At 45.7% G+C, this 25,258-nt stretch overlaps 1 protein-coding gene across 2 annotated transcripts in view; it reads left to right on the top strand.

Annotated features, from left to right (window-relative positions):
- The window catches only part of LOC138663149 (zinc finger protein 436-like), a 67,170-nt gene extending 42,152 nt beyond the window's left edge, over positions 1-25,018 (top strand). For both annotated transcript variants that reach the window (XM_069749294.1, XM_069749293.1), the window contains exon 9: positions 22,058-25,018. In XM_069749294.1, the coding sequence (XP_069605395.1) occupies positions 22,058-23,433 (1,376 nt within the window). In that variant the 3' untranslated portion in view covers positions 23,434-25,018. The remainder of the gene's footprint in view (positions 1-22,057) is intronic.
- The last annotated feature ends 240 nt before the right edge of the window (positions 25,019-25,258 follow it).

Raw genomic sequence — 25,258 nt, 5'->3', positions numbered from 1 at the left:
GTGTTTCACTACAGTTTATAACGCAGAGCCGTGAAAATAAAAAATCTTTTTTTTTCCCACAAAAAATATGTTTTAGCCCCGAGTTTTGTATTTTCCCAAGGGTAGCAGGAGAAATTGGACCCCAAAAGTTGTTGTCCTATTTGTCCTGAGTACGCTGATACCCCATATGTTGGGGTAAACCCCTGTTTGGGCACACGGGAGAGCTCGGAAGGGAAGAAGCACTGTTTTACTTTTTCAACGCAGAATTGGCTGGAATTGAGATCGGACGCCATGTCGCGTTTGGAGAGCCCCTGATGTGCCTAAACAGTGGAAACCCCCCAATTATAACTGAAACCCTAATCCAAACACATCCCTAACCCTAATCCCAACAGTAACCCTAACCACACCTCTAACCCTGACACACCCCTATCCCTAATCCCAACTTTATTCCCAACCGTAAATGTAATCTAAACCCTAACTGTAACTTTAGCCCCAACCCAAACTGTAGCCCTAGCCCTAACCCTAGCCCTAATCCTAACCCTAGCCCTAACCCTAGCCCTAACCCTAGCCCTAACCCTAGCCCTAACCCTAGCCCTAACCCTAGCCCTAACCCTAGCCCTAACCCTAGCCCTAACCCTAGCTCTAACCCTAGCCCTAATGGGAAAATGGAAATAAATACATTTTTTTAATTTTTCCCTAACTAAGGGGGTGATGAAGGGGGGTTTGATTTACTTTTATAGCGGGTTTTTTAGCGGATTTTTATGATTGGCAGCCGTCACACACTGAAAGACGCTTTTTATTGCAAAAAATATTTTTTGCGTTACCACATTTTGAGAGCTATAATTTTTCTATATTCTGGTCCACAGAGTCATGTGAGGTCTTGTTTTTTGCGGGACGAGTTGATGTTTTTATTGGTAACATTTTCGGGCACGTGACATTTTTTGATCGCTTTTTATTCCGATTTTTGTGAGGCAGAATGACCAAAAACCAGCTATTCATGAATTTCTTTTGGGGGAGGCGTTTATACCGTTCCGCGTTTGGTAAAATTGATGAAGCAGTTTTATTCTTCGGGTCAGTACGATTACAGCGACACCTCATTTATATCATTTTTTTATGTTTTGGCGCTTTTATACGATAAAAACTATTTTATAGAAAAAATAATTATTTTTGCATCGCTTTATTCTCAGGACTATAACTTTTTTATTTTTTTGCTGCTGATGCTGTATGGCGGCTCGTTTTTTGCGGGACAAGATGACGTTTTCAGCGGTACCATGGTTAGTTATATCTGTCTTTTTGATCGCGTGTTATTCCACTTTTTGTTCGGCGGTATGATAATAAAGCGTTGTTTTTTGCCTCGTTTTTTTTTTTTTTTTCTTACGGTGTTTACTGAAGGGGTTAACTAGTGGGCCAGTTTTATAGGTTGGGCCGTTACGGACGCGGCGATACTAAATATGTGTACTTTTATTGTTTTTTTTTTTTTTATTTAGATAAAGAAATGTATTTATGGGAATAATATTTTTATTTTTTTTTCATTATTTTGGAATATTTTTTTTTATTTTTTTTTTACACATTTGAAATTTTTTTTTTTTACTTTTTTACTTTGTCCCAGGGGGGGACATCACAGATCAGTGATCTGACAATTTGCACAGCACTCTGTCAGATCACTGATCTGATAGGAGTGCAGGCTGCTTCACAGTGCCTGCTCTGAGCAGGCTCTGTGAAGCCACCTCCCTCCCTGCAGGACCCGGATCCGCGGCCATCTTGGATCCGGGGCTGGAGGGAGCAGGGAGGGAGGTGAGACCCTCGCAGCAACGCGATCACATCGCGTTGCTGCGGGGGGCTCAGGGAAGCCCGCAGGGAGCCCCCTCCCTGCGCGGTGCTTCCCTGTACCGCCGGCACATCGCGATCATCTTTGATCGCGGTGTGCCGGGGGTTAATGTGCCGGGGGCGGTCCGTGACCGCTCCTGGCACATAGTGCCGGATGTCAGCTGCGATAAACAGCTGACACCCGGCCGCGATCGGCGGCGCTCCCCCCGTGAGCGCTGCCGATCGCATATGACGTACTATTGCGTCCTTGGGAAGTAAAGCCCACCCCACATGGACGCAATAGTACGTCTAATGGCAGAAAGGGGTTAAAGGGGCACATCAACTCCACATCAGTACCCGGGTAAGGAAGTACCTGGTCTTAAAGGCACACGATTAGTAGTCCCTGGTCTTAAAAGCACATGACCAGTATTCCCTGGTCTTAAAGGCATATGGCCAGTATTGCCAGTCTTAAAGGCGTATGACATGTATTCCTTGATCTTTTAAAGTGCATGTCCAGTATTCTCTGGTCTTAAAGGCGCGTGACCAGTATTCCCTGGTCTTAAAGGCGCATGACCAGTATTCCCTGGTCTTAAAGGCGTATGACCAGTATTCCCTGGTCTTGAAGGCGCATGACAAGTATTCCCTGGTCTTGAAGGCGCATGACCAGTATTCCCTGGTCTTAAAGGCGCATGTCCAGTATTCCCTGGTCTTAAAGGCGCATGACCAGTATTTCCTGGTCTTAAAGGCGTATGACCAGTATTCCCTGGTCTTAAAGGTGCATGACCAGTATTCCCTGGTCTTAAAGGCGCTTGATCAATCCGAGGAGCCCTCTGCCGCCGACCCCAGCTTTATCCTCTAGTTCCCCTCAGTGGACTTCTTCACTGACCACAATCCATGGTTCTCTGACCAAGAGATTGAATCCCTCTGTGTACCCTCTGTGTTTGGAGTGCTTGCAGGACCAATGTACATGGTCGCCATCCTACATGGGAGCCGTCGGCTAGCAGGGGCCGCAAGTATTCTAGAAACGTGCAGGCGCCTAGAAACATACAGGCATCTAGAAAACGGAAGTTTTTCGTTTCCTGCTCCCTCACCAATGATTTGATGACAACAAGGCTCTGAATATGGATTGGATATTGCCTGAACTTGCCAGAGCTTCAGAGACTAAACTCCCTCGAGAGCATTTGCCATTCAATTCAGATAAGCGATTCACTGGACAGAAGCCTCTGCGTGGGATGCCATGCCTGGCCTGTTTTTTTAAGGGCGACGGGTCCTTTAAAGGGCACCGATCTCCCCACACCATCAACAGACGAGCACACGCAGTGTCGCCTCCATGTTTCCTCTTCTGCATCCAGGCCTAACGCCAGACAACCTGTCCTGTCCACCCGGAGACCTGAACTCTGTGGACATACAGAGGCACCCTTTTTGGCGTACGAGCACCCCCCTCTGCATCACCACTATTTAGCGGAAGATGTAAGAAGGCGGACAATTCCTCTCCACTTCCCTGTTAAGAGGTTGATGGATCGAGGGTTCCTAATTTTTATCTCTGCACCGTGAAAAGAGAGCAGCGATGGCAAGAGACTATGACCTGCTGGATGCAGCCGCACATTCTGCCATGGGGCAGATTAACTGGGTAGAATCTCCTGTGGTATACCTACCAGTATCCCTACCCGATGGGTCATCAATTAAAAATACCACGGACTGTCAGATAGCAAATCTGGTTTGTTCCGTCTTTGGGTTCGGCGCTCTATCCTCCCTAGCGGCTGCATGGATTGCTAGAGCAATGGTCTCCTGGCTGGAGACCTTAACTACCTTGATTCACACCAGTAACAACTGGCCAATCAAATCCTTTGAGCGGGAGACTGACAAAGGATTGTATAAGGATTGTCCAGCACAGTCTAGATCTAAGGGATCTTGGTTCCAAACAGGGGAACGAAAAGTAAGATCAACCCTGGACCTCAAACTTCTAACAACCTTTGACCTGGTCCTCCTTCTTTGGATGGAGTCCCTCCGCTCAGCCATTACTTCAACAGAAAAAGGTGCAGTTTCCGGCATCCATCGATAATCGGGGTGTTTACCCTCTGCATAAATTCCTTCGCCTTTCCATTCGTCAACAGCATTTTCAAGTCACAACCTTGTCCTTCGGCCTTGCTTCCGCACCCAGAGTGTTCGCACGGGTCATGGCAGATGTCATGTTTCTCTTGCACTCTAGAGGCATGCTCGTCCTGCCCTGTGTGGTCGACTGCCTAGCCGCCCTTCCAGGACTACGCTGAGTCATCTATATCACTTGCGATACCTTCTCACCTGGGCTGGCAGCTACACTTAGACAAGTTCTCCTCATTTCCAGCCCAGCAGATATCCTTTTTGAGGATGATCCTGCACACTTCTAGAAGGATGGTAATTCTTCCTCGAGACAAGGTCATGGCCCTTCAACAGTGAGCTCGCGCAAGGAGAGTTCTGAGGACTTGATTACTCACCCCCTCATTTCATTCGATTTACTAGGAGAGTTCTGAGGAAAAATGGTGACTACAATGGCAGCGGTTTCCTTCGCTCCGCTCGTTTTCAGCAAGTCAAACAGACTTTCAGACAATATTCTCTGAGCTCCTTCGTCATCCAGGGCCTTTCTCCCGGTTCAATGGTTATTAGTAACTACCAATGCCAGTCTTTTTCTCCCTATCATTGTTCTGGAGATCCGAACGGTAGTCCTACAGCAGGTCCACTGCCTTCTGGCGGGTCACCCTATCAGAATTCAATTGGATAGCGCCACGGCGATGCCATACATCAATCATCTAGCAGGTACCCACGGTCAGGCGCAATGACTTTCTCTGATGGGCCAAAGTCTATTATTCGGTGATCTCGGTAGTATATATCCCAGGAGTAGAACTCTGAACGGCAAACAAATTCAGCCGTCAGGGTTCCGCCTCAAGTCAGTGGGAACTTCACCCCGAAGTCTTCCATCAGATCTGCCCTTACTGGAGCTCTCCAGTTGTAGGTGGGATGACATCCAGACTGAAGGCCAATGTACTCGAGTTCGTGGTTCGGCCTCGAGATCCAAGAGCCATCGCACTCCATGCTCTGGTTCTGCCGTGGTACCAGTTTCCATAACTCCCCTTCCACTACTTCCGAAAGCCTTTCGGAAGCAGAAAGGGGCCCCAGTGATCCTCAGAGATCCGCACTGACCACGTCTATTTTTTTCGCATACCGTTAGCTCATTGGGACCTTATTATTCCTAGGAGCCTTACAGTAGGCTCCTTTTCATCCGGGCAGACTTTACTATCAGGGAAAGTCGCCCCTTTTTCCTCTGCAATATTCTCACTCTGACGAGTCTTCGGAGCTAGCTGCTCTGCTCTTTCAGACCATTTTCCCTTATTACCTTCGAGGCAAGGTTGTCCTCAGGCCATCCCCATCCCTTGTTACCAAGGTGGTACTGTATTACCACTGTTAAGAGGGCATAGTTCTTCCCTCATCTCTTTTGGCACCAGTCCACAAAATGGAATGAGTTCCCCCATATTCTGGATGAAGTGAGTGCTCTGAGTAGGTACGTCTTGAGGATGGCGTCCTTCCGAAGGTTGGACGCTTTATTTGGACTTCCTGACGGTAGAGGAAGGCTTCCTGACATTTTCAGGAAGGGTTTAGCCGTTTCATCGACCATGATAACATGGTGAATTCGTTCCACCATCCAGGAGTCCTTCCGTGCTAGATGTCAGCCTATCTCCCTGTCTATCAAGGGTTCTAGGCACCAGGCGTCGGCAAGGCACACCTGCAAGCTTGCGGATTCGTCCAGTCCGCATGCATTCTTGAAGCACTATAATTCCAACACTTCCACAGATGTGAGTCTGGGCAGGCGGACTCTGCAGGCCGCGGTGGCGCACTTGTAAGTAGCGGTTACACATGGCCTGATCTTTTGTTGTCCCCACCCAGGGACTGCTTTGGGACGTCCCACGGTCTGTGTCCCCCAATGAGGCGAAGGAGAAATAGGGATTTTTGTGTACTCACCGTAAAATCCTTTTCTCCAAGCCATTCATTGGGGGACACAGCTCCCACCCTGTTATTAGCTTATGATTGTTTTTATAATCTGACATGCTATACTCTCATATATAATATGACATGCTATACGCTCATATATTGTTATTGATCTCCTACTGCTTTTGCACCGAACTGATTTGCTGAGAGCCAGCAGGAGGGTGTATACTGCAGGGGAGGAGCTAACTTTCTTTGTATCACTTAGTGTCAGCCTCCTAGTGGCAGCAGCATACACCCCACGGTCTGTGTCCCCCAACGAATGGCTCGGAGAAAAGGATTTTACGGTGAGTACACAAAAATCCCTATTTCACTTGGCAATGTCCACTGCTGCTTGTTTTTGAAAAACACCCATGTAGTCTAAATCGTCCCTATACCTGTAGATAAATTCCCAAAAGGGTATAATTTCCAAAATGGGGTCACTTGAGTGGGAGTCTGCTTTTCTAGCACGTAGAGGCTCTGTATATGGTGTCAATATAATCACTGCACCCCTAGATGAATTCATTGAGAAGTTTAGTTTGTAAAATAGGATCACTTATGGGGGGTTCTGCTGTTCTGGCACCTCAGGGGCTCTGCCAATATGACATGGCACCCTCAATCCAGTGCAGCCAAATCTGCACTATAATATGGCGCTACTTCCCTTCTGAGCTTTGCACTGGTCCTCAAAAGGAGTTTTTGACCACATGTGGGATATCGGTGAACTCAGGAGAAATTGCAAAACTATTTTTGGGGTTCATTTTCTCCTGTTACCCTCGTGAAAATACAAAATTTGGAGCTAAAAAAAAATTTTGCGGCAAAAATTTAGATTCCTTTTATTTTCATGGCTTAACTTTATAACCTTCTGTGCAGCATCTAGGAATTCAAGGTGTTCAATACATATCTAGATAAGTTCCCAAAGGGGTCTAGTTTCCAAAATGGTGTCACTTGTGTGGGGGTTTTCCACTGTTTAGGCACATTAGGGGCTCTCCAAACGTGACATTGCAACCGCTAATTATTCCAGTAAATTTTACTTTCAAAAGTCAAATGGTGCTCCTTCCCTTCCAAGCCCTGCTGTGCACCCAAACAGTTGTTTTCCCTCACATATGGGGTATCTCCGCACTCAGGAGAGATTGCATAACAAATTGTATGGGGCAATTTCTCCTGTTATCCTTATGAAAATGCAAAATTTGGAAGTTAAAAAGATTTATCTGGGGGAAAAAAAAAATTCATTTTTATTTTCTCGGCTCTGCTTTATAAACTTATGTGAAGCACCTGGGGGTTCAAGGTGCTCAATGTACATCTAAATAAGTTTGCTAAGGGATCTAGTTTCTAAAATGGTGTCATTTGCGAGGGGTTTCCACTGTTTAGGCACATCAGGGGTTCTCTTTCCTTACTGTGCACCCAAACAGTAGATTTCCCCCACATATGGGGTATCGGCATACTCGGGAGAAATTGCACAACAAATTCTATGTTCCATTTTCTCCTGTTACCCTTGCAAAAGTAAAAACAATTAGGTCTAAAGCAAAATTTTTGTGAAAGAAAAGTAAATGTTTATTTTTTCCTTCCACATTCCAAAAATTCCTGTGAAGCGTCTGAAGAATTACTAAACTTCTTGAAAGAAGTATTGAGTACCTTGAGGGTGTAGTTTTTAGAATGTTGTCATTTGGAGTATTTTCTTTCATATAGGAACCTCAAAGTCACTTCACATGTGAGGTGGTCCCTAAAAAAATGGTTTTGCAAATTTTGTTGTAAAAATAAATCAAAGGTCATCTTTTAACCATTTTAACTTCCTAAGACAAAAAAAATTATGTTTCAAAATTGTGCTGCTGTAAAGTAGACACGTGGGAAATGTTATTTATTTACTATTTTGTGCGATATGACTCTCCTCTCCGATTTAGGCCGATTTCACACGTCCATATATTTCCGGTACCGGAAAAAACGGTACTGGAGATATGTATCGGTGTGTACTACCTGTGGCAACTGTGTACCGCATCAATACCACACGGACAGCCACCGGGGAAGAAGCGCTACATACAGTAAGCGCTGTTCCCCGGTGGCTGTTGCTGAAGACGGCTGTCATCATTCTCCCCTGCTCTGCCGGCGAGCAGAGGCGAATGGTGAGCGTTATATTAAAGTCCGGACAGCAGTTGGGGACTTTGGGGACTGTTACCCTCATCCAATGCTGCCGCTAATAAGTGACTGTAGATGCAGAGGATGGGGGTATTCCACAGCCGCCTGCTGCGATCGTTTGGAAATAAATGAATGAAAAACCCAACGTGGGTTCCCCCCTATTTTATTGAACTTCTGCAAGGTTGGTTATCAAGAATAGAGGGGTCCCCACGCTGTTTTTTTCATTATTTAAATAAATATTTTTAAAAAACAGCGTGGGGTCCCCCCCATTTTTGACAACCAGGGTATTTCAGGAGAGCAGTGTGCTGGTGTATGGGAGGTCACAGAGGGAGATATATGGTGCATTGAGCAGTGTGACAGCAGCACAAAGTATTTCAGGAGAGCAGTGTGCTAGTTTATGAGGGGAGTGTGCTCACAAACTGACGCACACTCACACTGGCGCTCATGTTCACACACTCACATGCTGATGCTCACGCTCACATGTTGACGCTCATGCTCACGCGTAAGCTCACACACTGATGCTCACACTCACGTTCACACACTCACACGCTGACACTCACACTCAGCCTGACAGCGTCATTACTAATCCAATAAGTAAACACAAACACACATACCTACGCACACATTGTCACCAGCCTATGTAGGACCGTTAACAGAACATAGAACATAGGCTGTAAACAGACAGCAACTGTTAATTTTAAAGAAACAAAAAATGGAAATAAAAATTGCATGTTCTCTCGCGTAATTTGAATAACCAGCAGAGAGAAAGCCGACGCCTGGGGGCAGATGATTATAGCCTGAGAAGGGGGTAATACCCATGGAGCTTCCCAGGCTTTAATATCAGTTCACAGCTATATACTTAGCCTTTATTGATTATTAAGATGGTCGACCCCAACAAAAAATGACGTGGGGTCCCTCTATAATTAATATCCAGCAAAGGCTATGCAGACAGCTGCGGGCTGATATTAATAGCCTAAGGAAGGGGCCATGGATATAGCTCCCCCAGGCTAAAAACATCAGCTCTAAGCCGCCTCAGTAATGGCGCATCTTATAGTTGCGCCAGTTCTGGCAATTAGCCTCGCTCATCCCACTTGCCCTGTAGCGGTTGCAAGTGAGGTAATATTTTTGGGGTTGATATCACCTTTGTATTATCAGGTGACATCAAGCCCATGGCTTACTAATGGAGAGGCGTCAATAAGACACCTATCCATTACTAATCCTATAGTTATATGGTAAATAAAGACACAGCCAGAATAAAGTCCTTTATTAATCTTAATTAACCATACTTACCGCGGGTGACAGTCACAGCTGCGTGGTGATACTGACATGTGACAGCATGACCCCGCAGCTCCTGTCATCGCACGCACTGAGCAGTGGGTGCAATGACTGGGGGAAATAAAGCCCACAGCATACGCTGCGGGCTACAACAAAATGTCCGCGATCTCCTCCAACAGTTGTGACCTGGACAGCCCACAAGGGCATGATGCGGCTACAGTGTTACAGATAGGGTCGGAGTCCGACTGCTGATATCTATTCCCAACGGCAGCAGTATCTGCAGAGTGTAAGTGTCGTGCAGCGACCCTTACACTTCTGCAAAGCAAAATGGCAACCCCCAGTGGCTGCAAAAAATAATAATAAAATAAACTATTAACCCCTTCAAGACCCAGCCTATTTTGACCTTAAAGACCTTGCCGTTTTTTGCAATTCTGACCAGTGTCCCTTTATGAGGTAATAACTCAGGAACGCTTCAACGGATCCTAGCGGTTCTGAGATTGTTTTTTCGTGACATATTGGGCTTCATGTTAGTGGTAAATTTAGGTCAATAAATTCTGCATTTATTTGTGATAAACACGGAAATTTGGCGAAAATTTTGAAAATTTCGCAATTTTCACATTTTGAATTTTTATTCTGTTAAACCAGAGAGATATGTGACACAAAATAGTTAATAAATAACATTTCCCACATGTTTACTTTACATCAGCACAATTTTGGAAACAAAATTTTTTTTTGTTAGGAAGTTATAAGGGTTAAAATTCGACCAGCGATTTGTCATTTTTACAACGAAATTTACAAAACCATTTTTTTTAGGGACCACCTCACATTTGAAGTCAGTTTGAGGGGTCTATATGGCTGAAAATACCCAAAAGTGACACCATTCTAAAAACTGCACCCCTCAAGGTACTCAAAACCACATTCAAGAAGTTTATTAACCCTTCAGGTGCTTCACAGCAGCAGAAGCAACATGGAAGGAAAAAATGAACATTTAACTTTTTAGTCACAAAAATTATCTTTTAGCAACAATTTTTTTATTTTCCCAATGGTAAAAGGAGAAACTGAACCACGAAAGTTGTTGTCCAATTTGTCCTGAGTACGCTGATACTTCATATGTGGGGGTAAACCACTGTTTTGGCGCACGGCAGGGCTTGGAAGGGAAGGAGCGCCATTTGACTTTTTGAATCAAAAATTGGCTCCACTCTTTAGCGGACACCATGTCACGTTTGGAGAGCCCCCGTGTGCCTAAAAATTGGAGCTCCCCCACAAGTGACCCCATTTTGGAAACTAGACGCCCCAAGGAACTTATCTAGATGCATAGTGAGCACTTTGAACCCCCAGGTGCTTCACAAATTGATCCGTAAAAATGAAAAAGTACTTTTTTTTCACAAAAAAATTCTTTTAGCCTCAATTTTTTCATTTTCACATGGGCAACAGGATAAAATGGATCCTAAAATGTGTTGGGCAATTTCTCCTGAGTACACCAATACCTCACATGTGGAGGTAAACCACTGTTTGGGCACATGGTAAGGCTCGGAAGGGAAGGAGCGCCATTTGACTTTTTGAATGAAAAATTATTTCCATCGTTAGCGGACACCATGTCGCGTTTGGATAGCTCCTGTGTGCCTAAACATTGGCGCTCCCCCACAAGTGACCCCATTTTGGAAACTAGACCCCCCAAGGAACTAATTTAGATGCCTAGTGAGCACTTTAAACCCTCAGGTGCTTCACAAATTGATCTGTAAAAATGAAAAAGTACTTTTTTTTCACAAAAAAATTCTTTTCGCCTCAATTTTTTCATTTTCACATGGGCAGTAGGATAAAATGGATCATAAAATTTGTTGGGCAATTTCTCCTGAGTACGCCGATACCTCATATGTGGGGGTAAACCACTGTTTGGGCACTCGGCAGGGCTCGGAAGAGAAGGCGCGCCATTTGACTTTTTGAATGGAAAATTAGCTCCAATTGTTAGCGGACACCATGTCGCGTTTGGAGAGCCCCTGTGTGCCTAAACATTGGAGCTCCCGCACAAGTGACCCCATTTTGGAAACTAGACCCCCCAAGGAACTTATCTAGATGCATATTGAGCACTTTAAACCCCCAGGTGCTTCACAGAAGTTTATAACGCAGAGCCATGAAAATAAAAAATAATTTTTCTTTCCTCAAAAATGATTTTTTAGCCTGGAATTTCCTATTTTGCCAAGGATAATAGGAGAAATTGGACCCCAAATATTGTTGTCCAGTTTGTCCTGAGTACGCTGATACCCCATATGTGGGGGTAAACCACTGTTTGGGCGCACGGCAGGGCTCGGAAGGGATGGCACGCCATTTGGCTTTTTAAATGGAAAATTAGCTCCAATCATTAGCGGACACCATGTCACGTTTGGAGAGCCCCTGTGTGCCTAAACATTGGAGATCCCCCAGAAATGACACCATTTTAGAAACTAGACCCCCAAAGGAACTAATCTAGATGTGTGGTGAGGACTTTGAACCCCCAAGTGCTTCACAGAAGTTTATAACGCAGAGCCATGAAAAAAAAAAAAAAAATTATTTTCTCAAAAATGATCTTTTAGCCTGCAATTTTTTATTTTCCCAAGGGTAACAGGAGAAATTTGACCCCAAAAGTTGTTGTCCAGTTTCTCCTGAGTACGCTGATACCCCATATGTGGGGGTAAATCACTGTTTGGGCACATGCCGGGGCTCGGAAGTGAAGTAGTGACGTTTTGAAATGCAGACTTTGATGGAATGCTCTGTGGGCGTCACGTTGCGTTTGCAGAGCCCCTGATGTGGCTTAACAGTAGAAACCCCCCACAAGTGACCCCATTTTGGAAACTAGACCCCCAAAGGAACTTATCTAGATGTGTGGTGAGCACTTTGAACCCCCAAGTGCTTCATAGAAGTTTATAATGCAGAGCCGTGAAAATAATAAATACGTTTTCTTTCCTCAAAAATAATTATTTAGCCCAGAGTTTTTTAATTTTCCCAAGGGTAACAGGAGAAATTTGACCCCAATATTTGTTGTCCAGTTTCTCCTGAGTACGGTGATACCCCATATGTGGGGGTAAACTACTGTTTGGGCACATGCCGGGGCTTGGAATTGAAGTAGTGACGTTTTGAAATGCAGACTTTGATGGAATGCTCTGCGGGCGTCACGTTGCGTTTGCAGAGCCCCTGATGTGCCTAAACAGTAGAAACCCCCCACAAGTGACCCCATTTTGGAAACTAGACCCTGAAAGGAACTTATCTAGATGTGTGGTGAGCACTTTGAACCCCCAAGTGCTTCATAGAAGTTTATAATGCAGAGCCGTGAAAATAATAAATACGTTTTCTTTCCTCAAAAATAATTATTTAGCCCAGAATTTTTTATTTTCCCAAGGGTTACAGGAGAAATTGGACCCCAAAAGTTGTTGTCCAGTTTCTCCTGAGTACGCTGATACCCCATATGTGGGGGTAAACCACTGTTTGGGCACACGTCGGGGCTCAGAAGGGAAGTAGTGACTTTTGAAATGCAGACTTTGATGGAATGGTCTGCGGGCGTCACGTTGCGTTTGCAGAGCCCCTGGTGTGCCTAAACAGTAGAAACCCCCCACAAGTGACCCCATTTTGGAAACTAGACCCCCCAAGGAACTTATCTAGATATGTGGTGAGCACTTTGAACCCCCAAGTGCTTCACAGACGTTTACAACACAGAGCCGTGAAAATAAAAAATCATTTTTCTTTCCTCAAAAATTATGTTTTAGCAAGCATTTTTTTAGATTCACAAGGGTAACAGGAGAAATTGGACCCCAGTAATTGTTGCGCAGTTTGTCCTGAGTATGCTGGTACCCCATATGTGGGGGTAAACCACTGTTTGGGCGCACGTCGGGGCTCGGAAGTGAGGGAGCACCATTTGAATTTTTGAATACGAGATTGGCTGGAATCAATGGTGGCGCCATGTTGCGTTTGGAGACCCCTGATGTGCCTAAACAGTGGTAACCCCTCAATTCTAACTCCAACACTAACCCCAACACACCCCTAACCCTAATCCCAACTGTAGCCATAATCCTAATCACAACCCTAACCCCAACACACCCCTAACCACAACACTAATTCCAACCCTAACCCTAAGGCTATGTGCCCACGTTGCGGATTCGTGTGAGATATTTCCGCACCATTTTTGAAAAATCTGCGGGTAAAAGGCACTGTGTTTTACCTGCGGATTTTCCGCGGATTTCCAGTGTTTTTTGTGCGGATTTCACCTGCTGATTCCTATTGAGGAACAGGTGTAAAACGCTGCGGAATCCGCACAAAGAATTCACATGCTGCGGAAAATACAACGCAGCGTTCCCGCGCGGTATTTTCCGCATCACGGGCACAGCGGATTTGGTTTTTCTTATGTTTACATGGTACTGTAAACCTGATGGAACACTGCTGCGAATCCGCAGCCAAATCCGCACCGTGTGCACATAGCCTAATTCTAAAGGTATGTGCACACGCTGCGGAAAACGCTGCGGATCCGCAGCAGTTTCCCATGAGTGTACAGTTCAATGTAAACCTATGGGAAACAAAAATCGCTGTACACATGCTGCGGAAAAACTGCACGGAAATGCAGCGGTTTACATTCCGCAGCATGTCACTTCTTTGTGCGGATTCCGCAGCGGTTTTACAACTGCTCCAATAGAAAATCGCAATTGTAAAACCGCAGTGAAATGCGCAGAAAAAAACGCGGTAAATCCGCCATAAATCCGCAGCGGTTTAGCACTGCGGATTTATCAAATCCGCAGCGGAAAAATCCGCAGAGGACCAGAATACGTGTGCACATTCCTAACCCTAACCCTAACCCTAACCCTAGCCCTAACCCTAACCCTACCCCTAACCCTACCCCTACCCCTAACCCTACCCCTACCCCTAACCCTACCCCTAACCCTACCCCTAACCCTACCCCTAACCCTACCCCTAACCCTACCCCTAACCCTAACCCTACCCCTAACCCTACCCCTAACCCTATTCTAACATTAGTGGAAAAAAAAAAATTTCTTTATTTTTTTATTGTCCCTACCTATGGGGGTGACAAAGGGGGGGGGGTCATTTATTATTTTTTTTATTTTGATCACTGAGATAGATTATATCTCAGTGATCAAAATGCACTTTGGAACGAATCTGCCGGCCGGCAGATTCGGCGGGCGCACTGCACATGCGCCCGCCATTTTGGAAGATGGCGGCGCCCGGGAGAAGACGGACGGGACCACGGCTGGATCGGTAAGTATGATAGGGTGGGGGGGGACCACGGGGGGGGGATCGGAGCACGGGGGGGGGAATCGGAGCGCGGGAGGGGTGGAACGGAGCGCGGGGGGCGTGGAACGGAGCACGGGGGGGCTGGAACGGAGCACGGGGGGGTGGAACGGAGCACGGGGGGGGTGGATCGGAGTGCAGGGGGGGTGATTGGAGCACGGGGGGGTGATTGGAGCACGGGGGGAGCGGACACGAGTACGGGGGGGAGCGGAGCACAGGGCGGAGGGGAGCCGGAGCAGTGTACCGGCCAGATCGGGGGGGTGGGGGGGCGATCGGAGGGGTGGGGTGGGGGCACACTAGTATTTCCAGCCATGGCCGATGATATTTCAGCATCGGCCATGGCTGGATTGTAATATTTCACCCGTTATAATGGGTGAAATATTACAAATCGCTCTGATTGGCAGTTTCACTTTCAACAGCCAATCAGAGCGATCGTAGCCACGAGGGGGTGAAGCCACCCCCCCTGGGCTAAACTACCACTCCCCCTGTCCCTGCAGATCGGGTGAAATGGGAGTTAACCCTTTCACCCGATCTGCAGGGACGCGATCTTTCCATGACGCCGCATAGGCGTCATGGGTCGGATTGGCACCGACTTTCATGACGCCTACGTGGCGTCAAAGGTCGGGAAGGGGTTAATACTGTACACTTGAAAATGTTATAAAATAAGGAATTTAATTTTTAATTTTTTTTTATATAAAAACGCAACACCTTCCCTTTAAACTGGGGGATCTTATATTATATAGGTATGGTCATCCTGCAAAAGGTGGTCATTAGCTTCATATAGTTAGATCTTTTACTTGGACTCAGTCCAAATATCAATTTCCTTTACTATTTAAATATTAATGGTTTTCATCCACTTCAGTTCATGAAGAGGTGACAGTGCTTTTCACCTTTACAGGGTACACTTAATCTACAAGGGACATATATACTCAACGAAGATCTGTATATTTTCAAAGGGAGGGAGTATAAGTAAAGCCTTCGTTTATACCTGTAGGGTGTCTCGTATTAAAACGAAAAATGCATTTTGCCTCCAGTTGTAGCAAAATTTTATCTAAGTCGCCCTTTCTAGGGCCCAAAATGATGTGTCCGATTCCTCATACCTTGATACCAAGGGGATTCTGATGATGGCAGGTTCTCATGTGGGTGGAGAGGAGAGTATCCAATCCTGAATTAATAGAACTATGTTCCTGGGGCAGTGGCAGTTGAGATGGTGTATATTCTCAACGTCTGATGTTACGTGGATAGAGAACATTTCTTCTGATATCGCAGTAGCAGATGGACTGCCTTCAATTTCATCCAAGGTTTCAACAACTATCTGTCCTTCACCATTCTAGTATTACATTCTGCCCAATTTCCGATATCTTTTTTGGACAATTTCTTTTTCCTTGCTTTGTACAGTTATATTAAAAAGTTTGGGTACCCCTATTAATCTTAAGCTTAATGTTTTATAAAAATTGTTTTTTTTGCAGCCATTTCAGTTTCATATATCTAATATCTGTTGGACACAGTAATGTTTCTGCCTTGAAATGAGGTTTATTGTACTAACAGAAAATGTGCAATCTGCATTCAAACAAGATTTGACAGGTGCATAAGTATGGGCACCCTTACAATTTCTCTATCACCTCTCATTGGGGGGCACAGGAACCATGGGTGTATGCTGCTGCCACTAGGAGGCTGACACTATGCACAAAAAAAGTTAGCTCCTCCTCTGCAGTGTACACCCCACCGACTGGCATTATACACTTCAGTTTAGCTTAGTGTCAGTGGGAGGTGGACACGGATCTTTCATTAGATCCTTATCTACCTCAATGTGCGTCGTTTTTTTCTTTCAGGTTTTCCTGGAAGGGATACAGGATGATCAGTCACACCTGTAATCCCACAAGGCGGACTATGAGTACGGCGTGTACAGCCGCCCCGTATCCTCATAGATCCCTCACCAGGACCAAGATCCTAGCACACAAGCGTGCTCAGAAGTCCGGTCCTGGCTCCGTCCCTCACCCACTTGCCCACCAGAGCCTGTCGGTTGGAGGAGACGAGGACGTCCATCAGAAGCTCCCATGGATGTCTGATACCTTCCACAGGTTTGAGGTTAGTAACGGATGGCGTGGGATGATTTTAGGTGAGTATTCCCAGATTCCCTTCTCTAACCCCAGGGGGTCCCTTGGGTTCCCCCTTTTTTTGCTCGGCATTCCCGTCCCTAAAGGGATCCCAGGTGTGGGCAGGGGTCATCGCTGCTTTTGCACCATTTTCTCTGCATCCTGCGCGGTTGCCTCATGGCAGCTGCGCCGTGTTACCTGCCACCACTATCTCATCCGACACGGCGGCCTTTCTGGCAGCCGTGCTACCTTCTGCGCTCACCGCCGCCCCGGCGGTCGCCGTTTTCTAATTTAGGCCCCGGCTTCTTCCGGGGCCTACTGCCGGCGAGGCGCTACCCTGCGGCCGCGCTCCTTTACTCTGGCGTTCTGCTGTGCCGGCACCGCGGCACTCTCCAGTGGTCGCCGGTCCCTAATTTCCGGCACCGCGCTAACCTTTGGCCGTGCTCCTCTCCTTGTTGCGGCGGCCTACTTCCGGCGACGCCGCTCCGCCCACTTCCTCCTTTACTCGGCGGGCTTTTCGCCCGCCCGACCATCCTGACTTGGCGTTGTTCCGCCCACCGACGCCATCTTAGCACTCCTCAGCCCACGCACGCCTTTTAGAGCTGTGCGCCGCAGGGGAGGCCTACGGTTCTAGATTCCCTTGGCTGGACCGCTGCAGATCCGCATCCCTTCCATGAAAGGATATTCCCCCTGTGGGACCACTACAAGCTGGGCTGCGTCTTCCGTCTGGAATTTCGTCGGCCGTGAGTAGCTCTGCACAGCAGACTGACACCCCTCTTCCCTAGCCCTCTGGCATTTTCTTCAGGGACCCTTTCAAAGTGTCTACCTCTAAAGGGGGGCCGCTCTCGTCCTCCTACTTCTTCCTCTTCTGCCTTAGTCAAGTACTTTGCATGTTCGTCTTGTAATTGCAAACTTCCTTCAGGTCAGTCCTCTCCTCTGTCAGGCCTGCAGCAACCCACCGCCCAGGATCCCCCACCCGACCCGCCCGAGAGTGATACCCCTATCTGAGACTGGGCTTCCTCTCTGTCACAATCGGTGGCCGATCTAACACGGGTGTCTCAAACCCTGGTGTCCGTGCTGGATCGATTTACCTCTGCAGACCCCCGTAGTAGCCAGTGGGTCGCAGGAGCCTCCGTCCGAGCCCTCCTTGATAAATCGCAAAAGGTCCAGACAGGAACGAGGGTCTGAGTCCTCTTCTCTCTCCATTTCACCACACGGTCCTCCTCTGCGGTCGGCGTCCTCCCGATCCTCCTCCCCTAAGTCAGGCGAGGCGTTCTCTGATTCGCCCTCGGAGGATATTTCGGAGCTGGATTCTAACCAAATCGCCACCATGAGGGATATGGTCCAGAATCTCATTGGAGCTATAAACCAAACCTGTGGCATCAAGGATCCCTCTACGGAACCCGCAGATCAGGCGGTTTCGTTTAGATGGGCTAAACCACCTTCCAAGTTTTTCGCTCCGCATCCTGAATTCGAGGAAATCATGAACAGAGAAAGAGAGAACCCGACCAGATGTTTTCAGAGGGGAAAACGCCTTGGTGTTTTATATCCTTTTTTCTCCAGAACTTACCGCTAATTGGACGGTCTCTCCCTCGGTGGATCCCCCTGTTTCCAGGCTGTCCACCAAGACGGTGCTTCCACTGTCCGGCAGAGCATCTCTCAAGGATTCTAACGATAGAGTTATAGAATCCTTTGCGAAGTCAGCCTTTGAAGCGGCTGCAGCTGCTCTATGCCCAGCCTTTGCTTCCACTTGGGTTTCGAAATCCGTTTCCAAATGGACCAAAGAACTCCGTCGAGGTATCATGGAAGGGGCGCCCCATCGCTTCTCTCCTCAAAGCCGGGGTAATCGTTGCCATCCCAGAAGAAGAATGGTTCACAGGTTTCTATTCAAACCTTTTTGTGGTACCGAAGAAAGACGGCAAGGTTCGGCCCATTCTGGACCTCAAATTACTGAACAGAAGAGTTCGTCTGAAGCACTTCAGGATGGAATCCCTTTGTTCAGTAATTGCTTCCATGGAGGCTCAGGAATTTCTGTGTTCCATAGATATTCAGGACGCCTACCTCCATGTCCCGATATTCCCCGGACATCACCGATTCCTGCGCTTTGCGGTGCTCCAGGAACATTTTCAGTTTGTCGCCCTGCCGTTCGGTTTTGCAACCGCCCCAAGACTTTTCACGAAGATCATGGCGGTGCTGATGGCCATCTTGAGGGTCAGAGGCCTGGTTCTGTTTCCATACCTCGACAACATCCTCATCAAGGCTCCATCCTTTTCTCAGGCTCACGAAAGCCTGTCCATCGTTCTCGACACCAGGGCTGTGGAGTCGGTAAGCCACAGTTGCGACTCCGACTCCTGGATTTTATCAGGTTCCGGCTCCGACTCCTTCATAAATGGCCAATTCGTAACAATAAATTTACTGTTGTCAAATATTAACATCGTGCTTATTCAGTTTCTCACCATCATATAAGTAATCAGACCACTTAGAGCAAAAACTATATTTATTAGAATACAATTAGAATATAGCAAATAACTTTTATAAACTTTTCTAAACTCTTGTAAGTAAATATGCAATAAACACTGTTCTGCAGTTAATAAGAAGAAACCTATAAATTTGTCCTCAGAAAAAGTATTGCCTCTGTCAGATCCTCCTTCATGGATGCCCTCAAATATGATCTAATTATTTTGAGAGCAGAGAACAACCTCTCTACACTAACTTGGGTTGGTGGCAAAGCAGTAACCACTCGGGCAACATCTCTGACAATGTCAGGATACAGAGGAATCGCTTGTTGCACTGTTATTTTTGATGAACGGTCAAATTTCTCAATTTCTTTTAGTGCAAATGAAAAATTCTGCTGAAATGTACTGGCTGTGTTCTTTGATGGGGATGACTCTTCTATGCGGGAACGCTTTGCACTGTCCTTGTGATCCAAATATTTTTCTAAATTAAATTCTTCATCAGTTGATGAGGGTGAAGATGTGGCAGGACGACCAAATTCTTCTTGTTCCTCCTGACTGTTCTGCAACCCTTTCATCCTTACTGCTATTTCAAACAGAGCTTCTTTTCCTTTAGTTAGCTGTTGATCATCTAGAAGAATCCGATCTATTGGGTCTACATAAACAGCTGCCAAAAGAATGTTATTTTGTAATAGTAGCTCCTCTCTCCGTTTCATTGATGTAGCAATGCCACTTGCAATTAACCCTCATTAAGGACTCCACCGGGGGTACAAGTTCTCTTCTTCCCCAAGCTAAACCTCATCGCCTTCCTCCTAGATGGCAATTTCGGGCCTTTCGGCCTTTTTCGTCGCTTCGTGGCGTCAAACTCCTTTTCTCAGCAGCAACAGAGGCCACACAGGCACGTCAAGAGAAGAAAACAGTATCCTTTAGGCCCACTCCGTCCTGGCGTCCTCGCTACTCCCAGGGTAGATCCTCCAGGTCCAGGACTAGTAGATCCACCTTGGCATGACTCTCGGCAAGACCCCAGCCCACCTCCCAAGCTGGGCGGCCGTCTTCTCTTCTTCAGAGATGTCTGGATCTCCTCAGTAGAGGATGCATGGGTCAGGGAAGTTGTATCCTGGGGATATAAGATAGAGTTTGTTTCACAACCCCGGGATCGTTTCTTCGAATCCCGACCTCCAAGAGATCCCGCTCTAGTTCCGGGTTTCTTCCCATGAAGGTTCTGGGGAGGATGGGAGCAACATTGGAAGCGATTTCCTTTTGCCCAATTTCATTCGCGACCCCTTCAGCAAGCCATTCTGTCTCAGTGGGACAGGTCTGTCTTCTCCCTGGATCGTTCGATCCGACTCTCTTCTCAGGTCAAACGGTCTCTCAACTGGTGGCTGACGTCACCTCTCATCTCCCAGAGCAGGTCCTTCCTTCCAGTTCACTGGCAAGTGGTGACGACAGACGCCAGCCTGCTCGGCTGGCGTGAGGTTTTTCGCCACCTGACGGTTCAGGGCAGTTGGTCAGCGCAGGAGTCATCTCTGCCGATCAATGTCCTCGAGATTCGGGCCATCTTTATGTCCCTCCGCCACTGGGAAAGGATTCTCAGGGGCCTACCAATCCGAATCCAGACGGACAACGCCACGGCTGTGGCATATGTCAACCATCGGGGGGGACTCGGAGCTCCTTGGCCCTGGCCGAGGTATTCAAGATCCTCCTCTGGGCAGAGGAAACGGTTCCTGTGATATCTGCGGTGCATATCCTCGGTGTGGACAATTGGGCCACCGACTTCCTCAGCCGCAAGGGCCTCGCGGTAGGGGAATGGTCCTTGCATCAGGTGGTCTTCCATCAGATTTATCTTCGATGGGGGACTCCGGACGTGGACCTCACGGCGTCTCGAATGAACAGGAAGGTTCCGCAGTTCGTCTCCAGGTCTCGCGATCCTCTGGCAGTGGGCGTCGACGCTCTGGCCATTCCTTTTTCACAGTTCGTGCTACCATACCTGTTCCCACCCCTTCCATTACTTCCCAAACTGTTGAAAAAGATCAAAGTCATTCTGATCGCCCCAGATTGGCCCAGTAGAGCTTGGTTCGCGGAGCTCGTCAACCTTCTCGCGGACGCTCCCTGGCGTTTTCCAAACAGGCCCAATCTGCTGTCTCGGGGTCCGATCTGCCACCCAGATTCTCGGTCGCTCAGTGGCTGTTGAGACCGCAGTTCTAAGAGCGTCCAGCCTTTCGGACCGGGTGATTCACACCATGATCCAGGCTCGGAAGCCTTAGTCTTCCAGGATCTACTATCGTACCTGGAAGGCTTCCGTTGGTGCGAGTCCAACCGCGTTTCATCTATGTCCTTTTCCCTGCCTTCCATCTTGGTCTTCCTTCAGGCAGGACTGGATTTGTGCCTTGCTCTGAGTTCCCTCATCGTTTTTCAGAAGACTTTAGCTTCTCGGCCACAGGTTAAGACCTTCCTTCAAGGAGCAGCCCATGCTGTCCCTCCGTATAGGGCCCCTGTGGATTCATGGGATTTAAATCTGGTACTGGATGTTCTGAGGGTTTCCTCCTTTGAGCCTCTCAGGGAGATTCCCCTGTCAGTTCTATCGTGGAAGGTGGCCTTTCTTGTGGCCATCACTTCTATCCGCCGCGTTTCCGAGTTGGCGGCCCTCTCTTGCCGACCTCCATTCTTGGTCATTCACCAAGACAAGGTGGTCCTCAGGCTTCCGCCTTCCTTCTCAAAGACAAAGGAAAGGTTTTAAACCTAGCATCCCATTCAGTCAGGGTGACTTTATCACCTATATCTGCAGATGGGGATTTGTATACTGACAGCCCCTTTGGTATCCTATCATAAGCCAAATAGCGTTTAAGAGTGTCAATTTCCCATAGAACAAACAGTTGAACACCACGATCCACTAGTTCATCCTATGAGGATTTTTATTAAATTGTGAACTGTCATTGTCCTGCTGAATAATTAAATATTTTTACATAACTTGCCATTTGTACAAAAAAATTAAGTAGAAAAATATTAAATTCAAGGATATTTTATTAAAAAATAATTGTTTTTTTTTCTTGGCAGATGACTGTACCAGGAAATCAGAGGGGGAATTGACATCTTCAGTTTTTAAATCAGATGATCTTAATATCCCACAAGATACAATTGAAGTGAATGCCGTTACTCCAGATATACCATCACCCTTTCCCCAAAAAGTTCTGTCATATGATCCTATGAAACAGATCCTGTCTTCTGATTCATTACCAACTACTAAGGAAAGTAAAAGTAACAATACAAGCATTAAAAAACGAATTGCTCCTAAAGCAAAAAAGCCATTTTCACGTTCAGGCTATGGAAATAGTTTTCCTCTTGAAAAGTGTTTTCTTAAACATAAAAATATTCACACAGCAGAGAAAAGCTTTTCTTGTTCCATGTGTGGAAAATGCTTTAACCAGAAATCACAACTTGTTAGACACCAAAGAAATCACACAGGGGAGAAGCCTTTATCATGTTCAGAATGTGGGAAATGTTTTAGGTGGAAATCAACTATTGTTAAACATCAGAGAACTCACACAGGGGAGAAGCCATTTTCATGTTCAGAATGTGGGAAATGTTTTACAGTGAAATCAGCTCTTGTTAGACATCAGAAAACTCACACAGGGGATAAGCCATTTTCATGTTCAGAATGTGGGAAATTTTTTACAAATAAAAGGGATCTTATCCAACATCAGAGACCTCACACAGGGGAGAAGCCATTTACATGTTCAGAATGTGGGAAATGGTTTACAGATAAAGCAACTCTTGTTACACATTGGAGAACTCACACAGGGGAGAAGCCATTTTCATGTTCAGAATGTGAGAAATGTTTTAGTCAGAAATCAGCTTTTGTTAGACATCAGAGAACTCACACAGGGGAGAGGCCATTTTCATGTTCAGAATGTGGGAAATTTTTTATAAATAAATCAGCTCTTGTTACACATCAGAGAACCCACACAGGGGAGAAGCCATTTTCATGTTCCGAATGTGGGAAATGTTTTAGTCAGAAATCAGCTTTTGTTAGACATCAGAGAACTCACACAGGGGAGAAGCCATTTTCATGTTCAGAATGTGGGAGATGTTTTGTAAATAAATCCTCTCTTGTTACACATCAGAGAACTCACACAGGGGAGAAGCCATTTTCATGTTCAGAATGTGGGAAATGCTTTAATCAGAAATCGGCTTTTGTTAGACATCAGAGAACTCACACAGGGGTGAAGCCATTTTCATGTTCAGAATGTGGGAAATGTTTTATAAATAAATCATGTCTTGTTACACATCAGAGAACTCACACAGGGGAGAAGCCATTTTCATGTTCAGAATGTGGGAAATGTTTTAATCAGAAATCAAGTTATCTTAAACACCAGAGAACTCACACGGTAAAAAGCCATTTTCATGTACAGAATGTGGGAAATGTTTTATAAATAAATCATCTCTTGTTACACATCAGAGAGCTCACACAAGGAAGCAGCCATTTTCATGTTCAGAATGTGGGAAATGTTTTACACAGAAATCATCTCTTGATACACACCAGAGAATTCACACAGGGGAGAAGCCTTTTTCATGTTCAGATTATGGGAAATGTTTTACAAATAAAAGGGGTCTTTTTAAACATCGGAGAGCTCACACACAGGAGAAGCCATTTTCATGTTCAGAATGTGGGCAATACCCTCTGATGAAGTAGACAGAAGTATCTCCTTAAAGCGTGAGGGAAAGTAAAACCCTTTGGGACTCCGTACACGAGCAACGTCACCGCCGACTACTCATACGCGGCACGAACCACATCTGGTGAGTCACCAGCCGGGACTCCCTGCTTTGAGGTGTGCTGCAGCGAACTTTTGAAACTTCTTTCCACCAACTCGTGCAAATATCTTCCCTATACCAGTGGAAATGTGGATGGATGTAAGGTATTTACCACAAGGATATCTATTTGTGTTACAAGTTTAACACCATGCTTCATTAGTTGCAAGCATCAATGTAAAGCCATTGACACATTACTTTATAGTCTGTGCTGCATAGAACTGACCCAAGATTAAATGCTACTTTATTTTGTTGTCCTCTGGCTAAGGCAACAAGAAGATCAAAACTGTGCACGACTATTGAACTGTCCCCCAGCTGTGGCTAATAACTATTAAAGAATTATCACTACAAAGGGTTTAACTAAAATCAACGAAACTTATTATATGAACAACTCCATTAACAATTGGCCTTAGTAAATAACGAACTATGCTTGCCAACCGTGGTATTCACTTTATCAACTAAGGCTGTTCGATTGCGAATTTTCATTGCATGGTGTATGATGTTTAACTATATGTGTTGTTTTGAATATGTCCTTTTTTATTGGAATTTGCTATGTGTGATTAACCATTCAATTTATCAAGCAAGTATTTGCACAATTGATAGGGATTAGTATAAATGGTATCTTTATTATTATTATTTATTTATATAGCACCATTAATTCCATGGTGCTGTACATGAGAAAGGGGTTACCTACAGAGTTATAGATATCGTTTACAGTAAACATATTTACAATGACAGACTGGTACAGAGGGGAGAGGACCCTGTCCTTGCGGACTTGCGTTCTATGGGATGTATCTTATAGGACTAAATACCGCACATGTTCACACTATGTAGCACAGAGACGTTTTTTCATTTTAATCTCTTTTTTGACTTGTGCGGCTTTTTTATATGTCTGTCTTTGCACATGTATCCCGTTGCCTAGATATCCTATAGGTGTGAAAGTCGCTTGTAACAATATCTAAATTCTTGTTTCTAATGAACATTTTTAGTTTGCTCGTTTCTGTGACATCAGAGTTTTCCTTTTACTGCTACATATAATTAATGCATAAAAGTTTAGTTATAAAATAACTAATCTAAAATAATTTAGATTGTGAGCCCCAACGGGGACAGCGATGATAATGTGTGCAACCTGTAAAGCGCTGCGGAATATGTTAGCGCTATATAAAAATAAAGATTATTATAAAAATAAAGATTATTATAAAAGTTTCAGTACTTTGAAACATTATTTTTGCAAATATAAAGATGCAGAATATTTTTTTATACCAATTTCCTGATATTTATTTAGAGGAAACTTGACGACAATTCAAATAGCTAAAACCTTTGTAAACAGTTTGCGAGTAATAAACAGTTACAGAAATTGCACTACAACATTTGCCCTTCTTTCATTGACAACTTTTTTGCTCGTCTCTGGTACTCCTGCATCGGATCATCTCTTATAATTGTCCAACA

This window comes from Ranitomeya imitator, chromosome 2 (assembly GCF_032444005.1).
Source record: "Ranitomeya imitator isolate aRanImi1 chromosome 2, aRanImi1.pri, whole genome shotgun sequence".
NCBI classification, from domain to species: Eukaryota; Metazoa; Chordata; class Amphibia; order Anura; family Dendrobatidae; genus Ranitomeya; species Ranitomeya imitator.
Note: the sequence above shows the minus strand (reverse complement) of the source record. Positions and strands in the feature narration are given on the sequence as shown.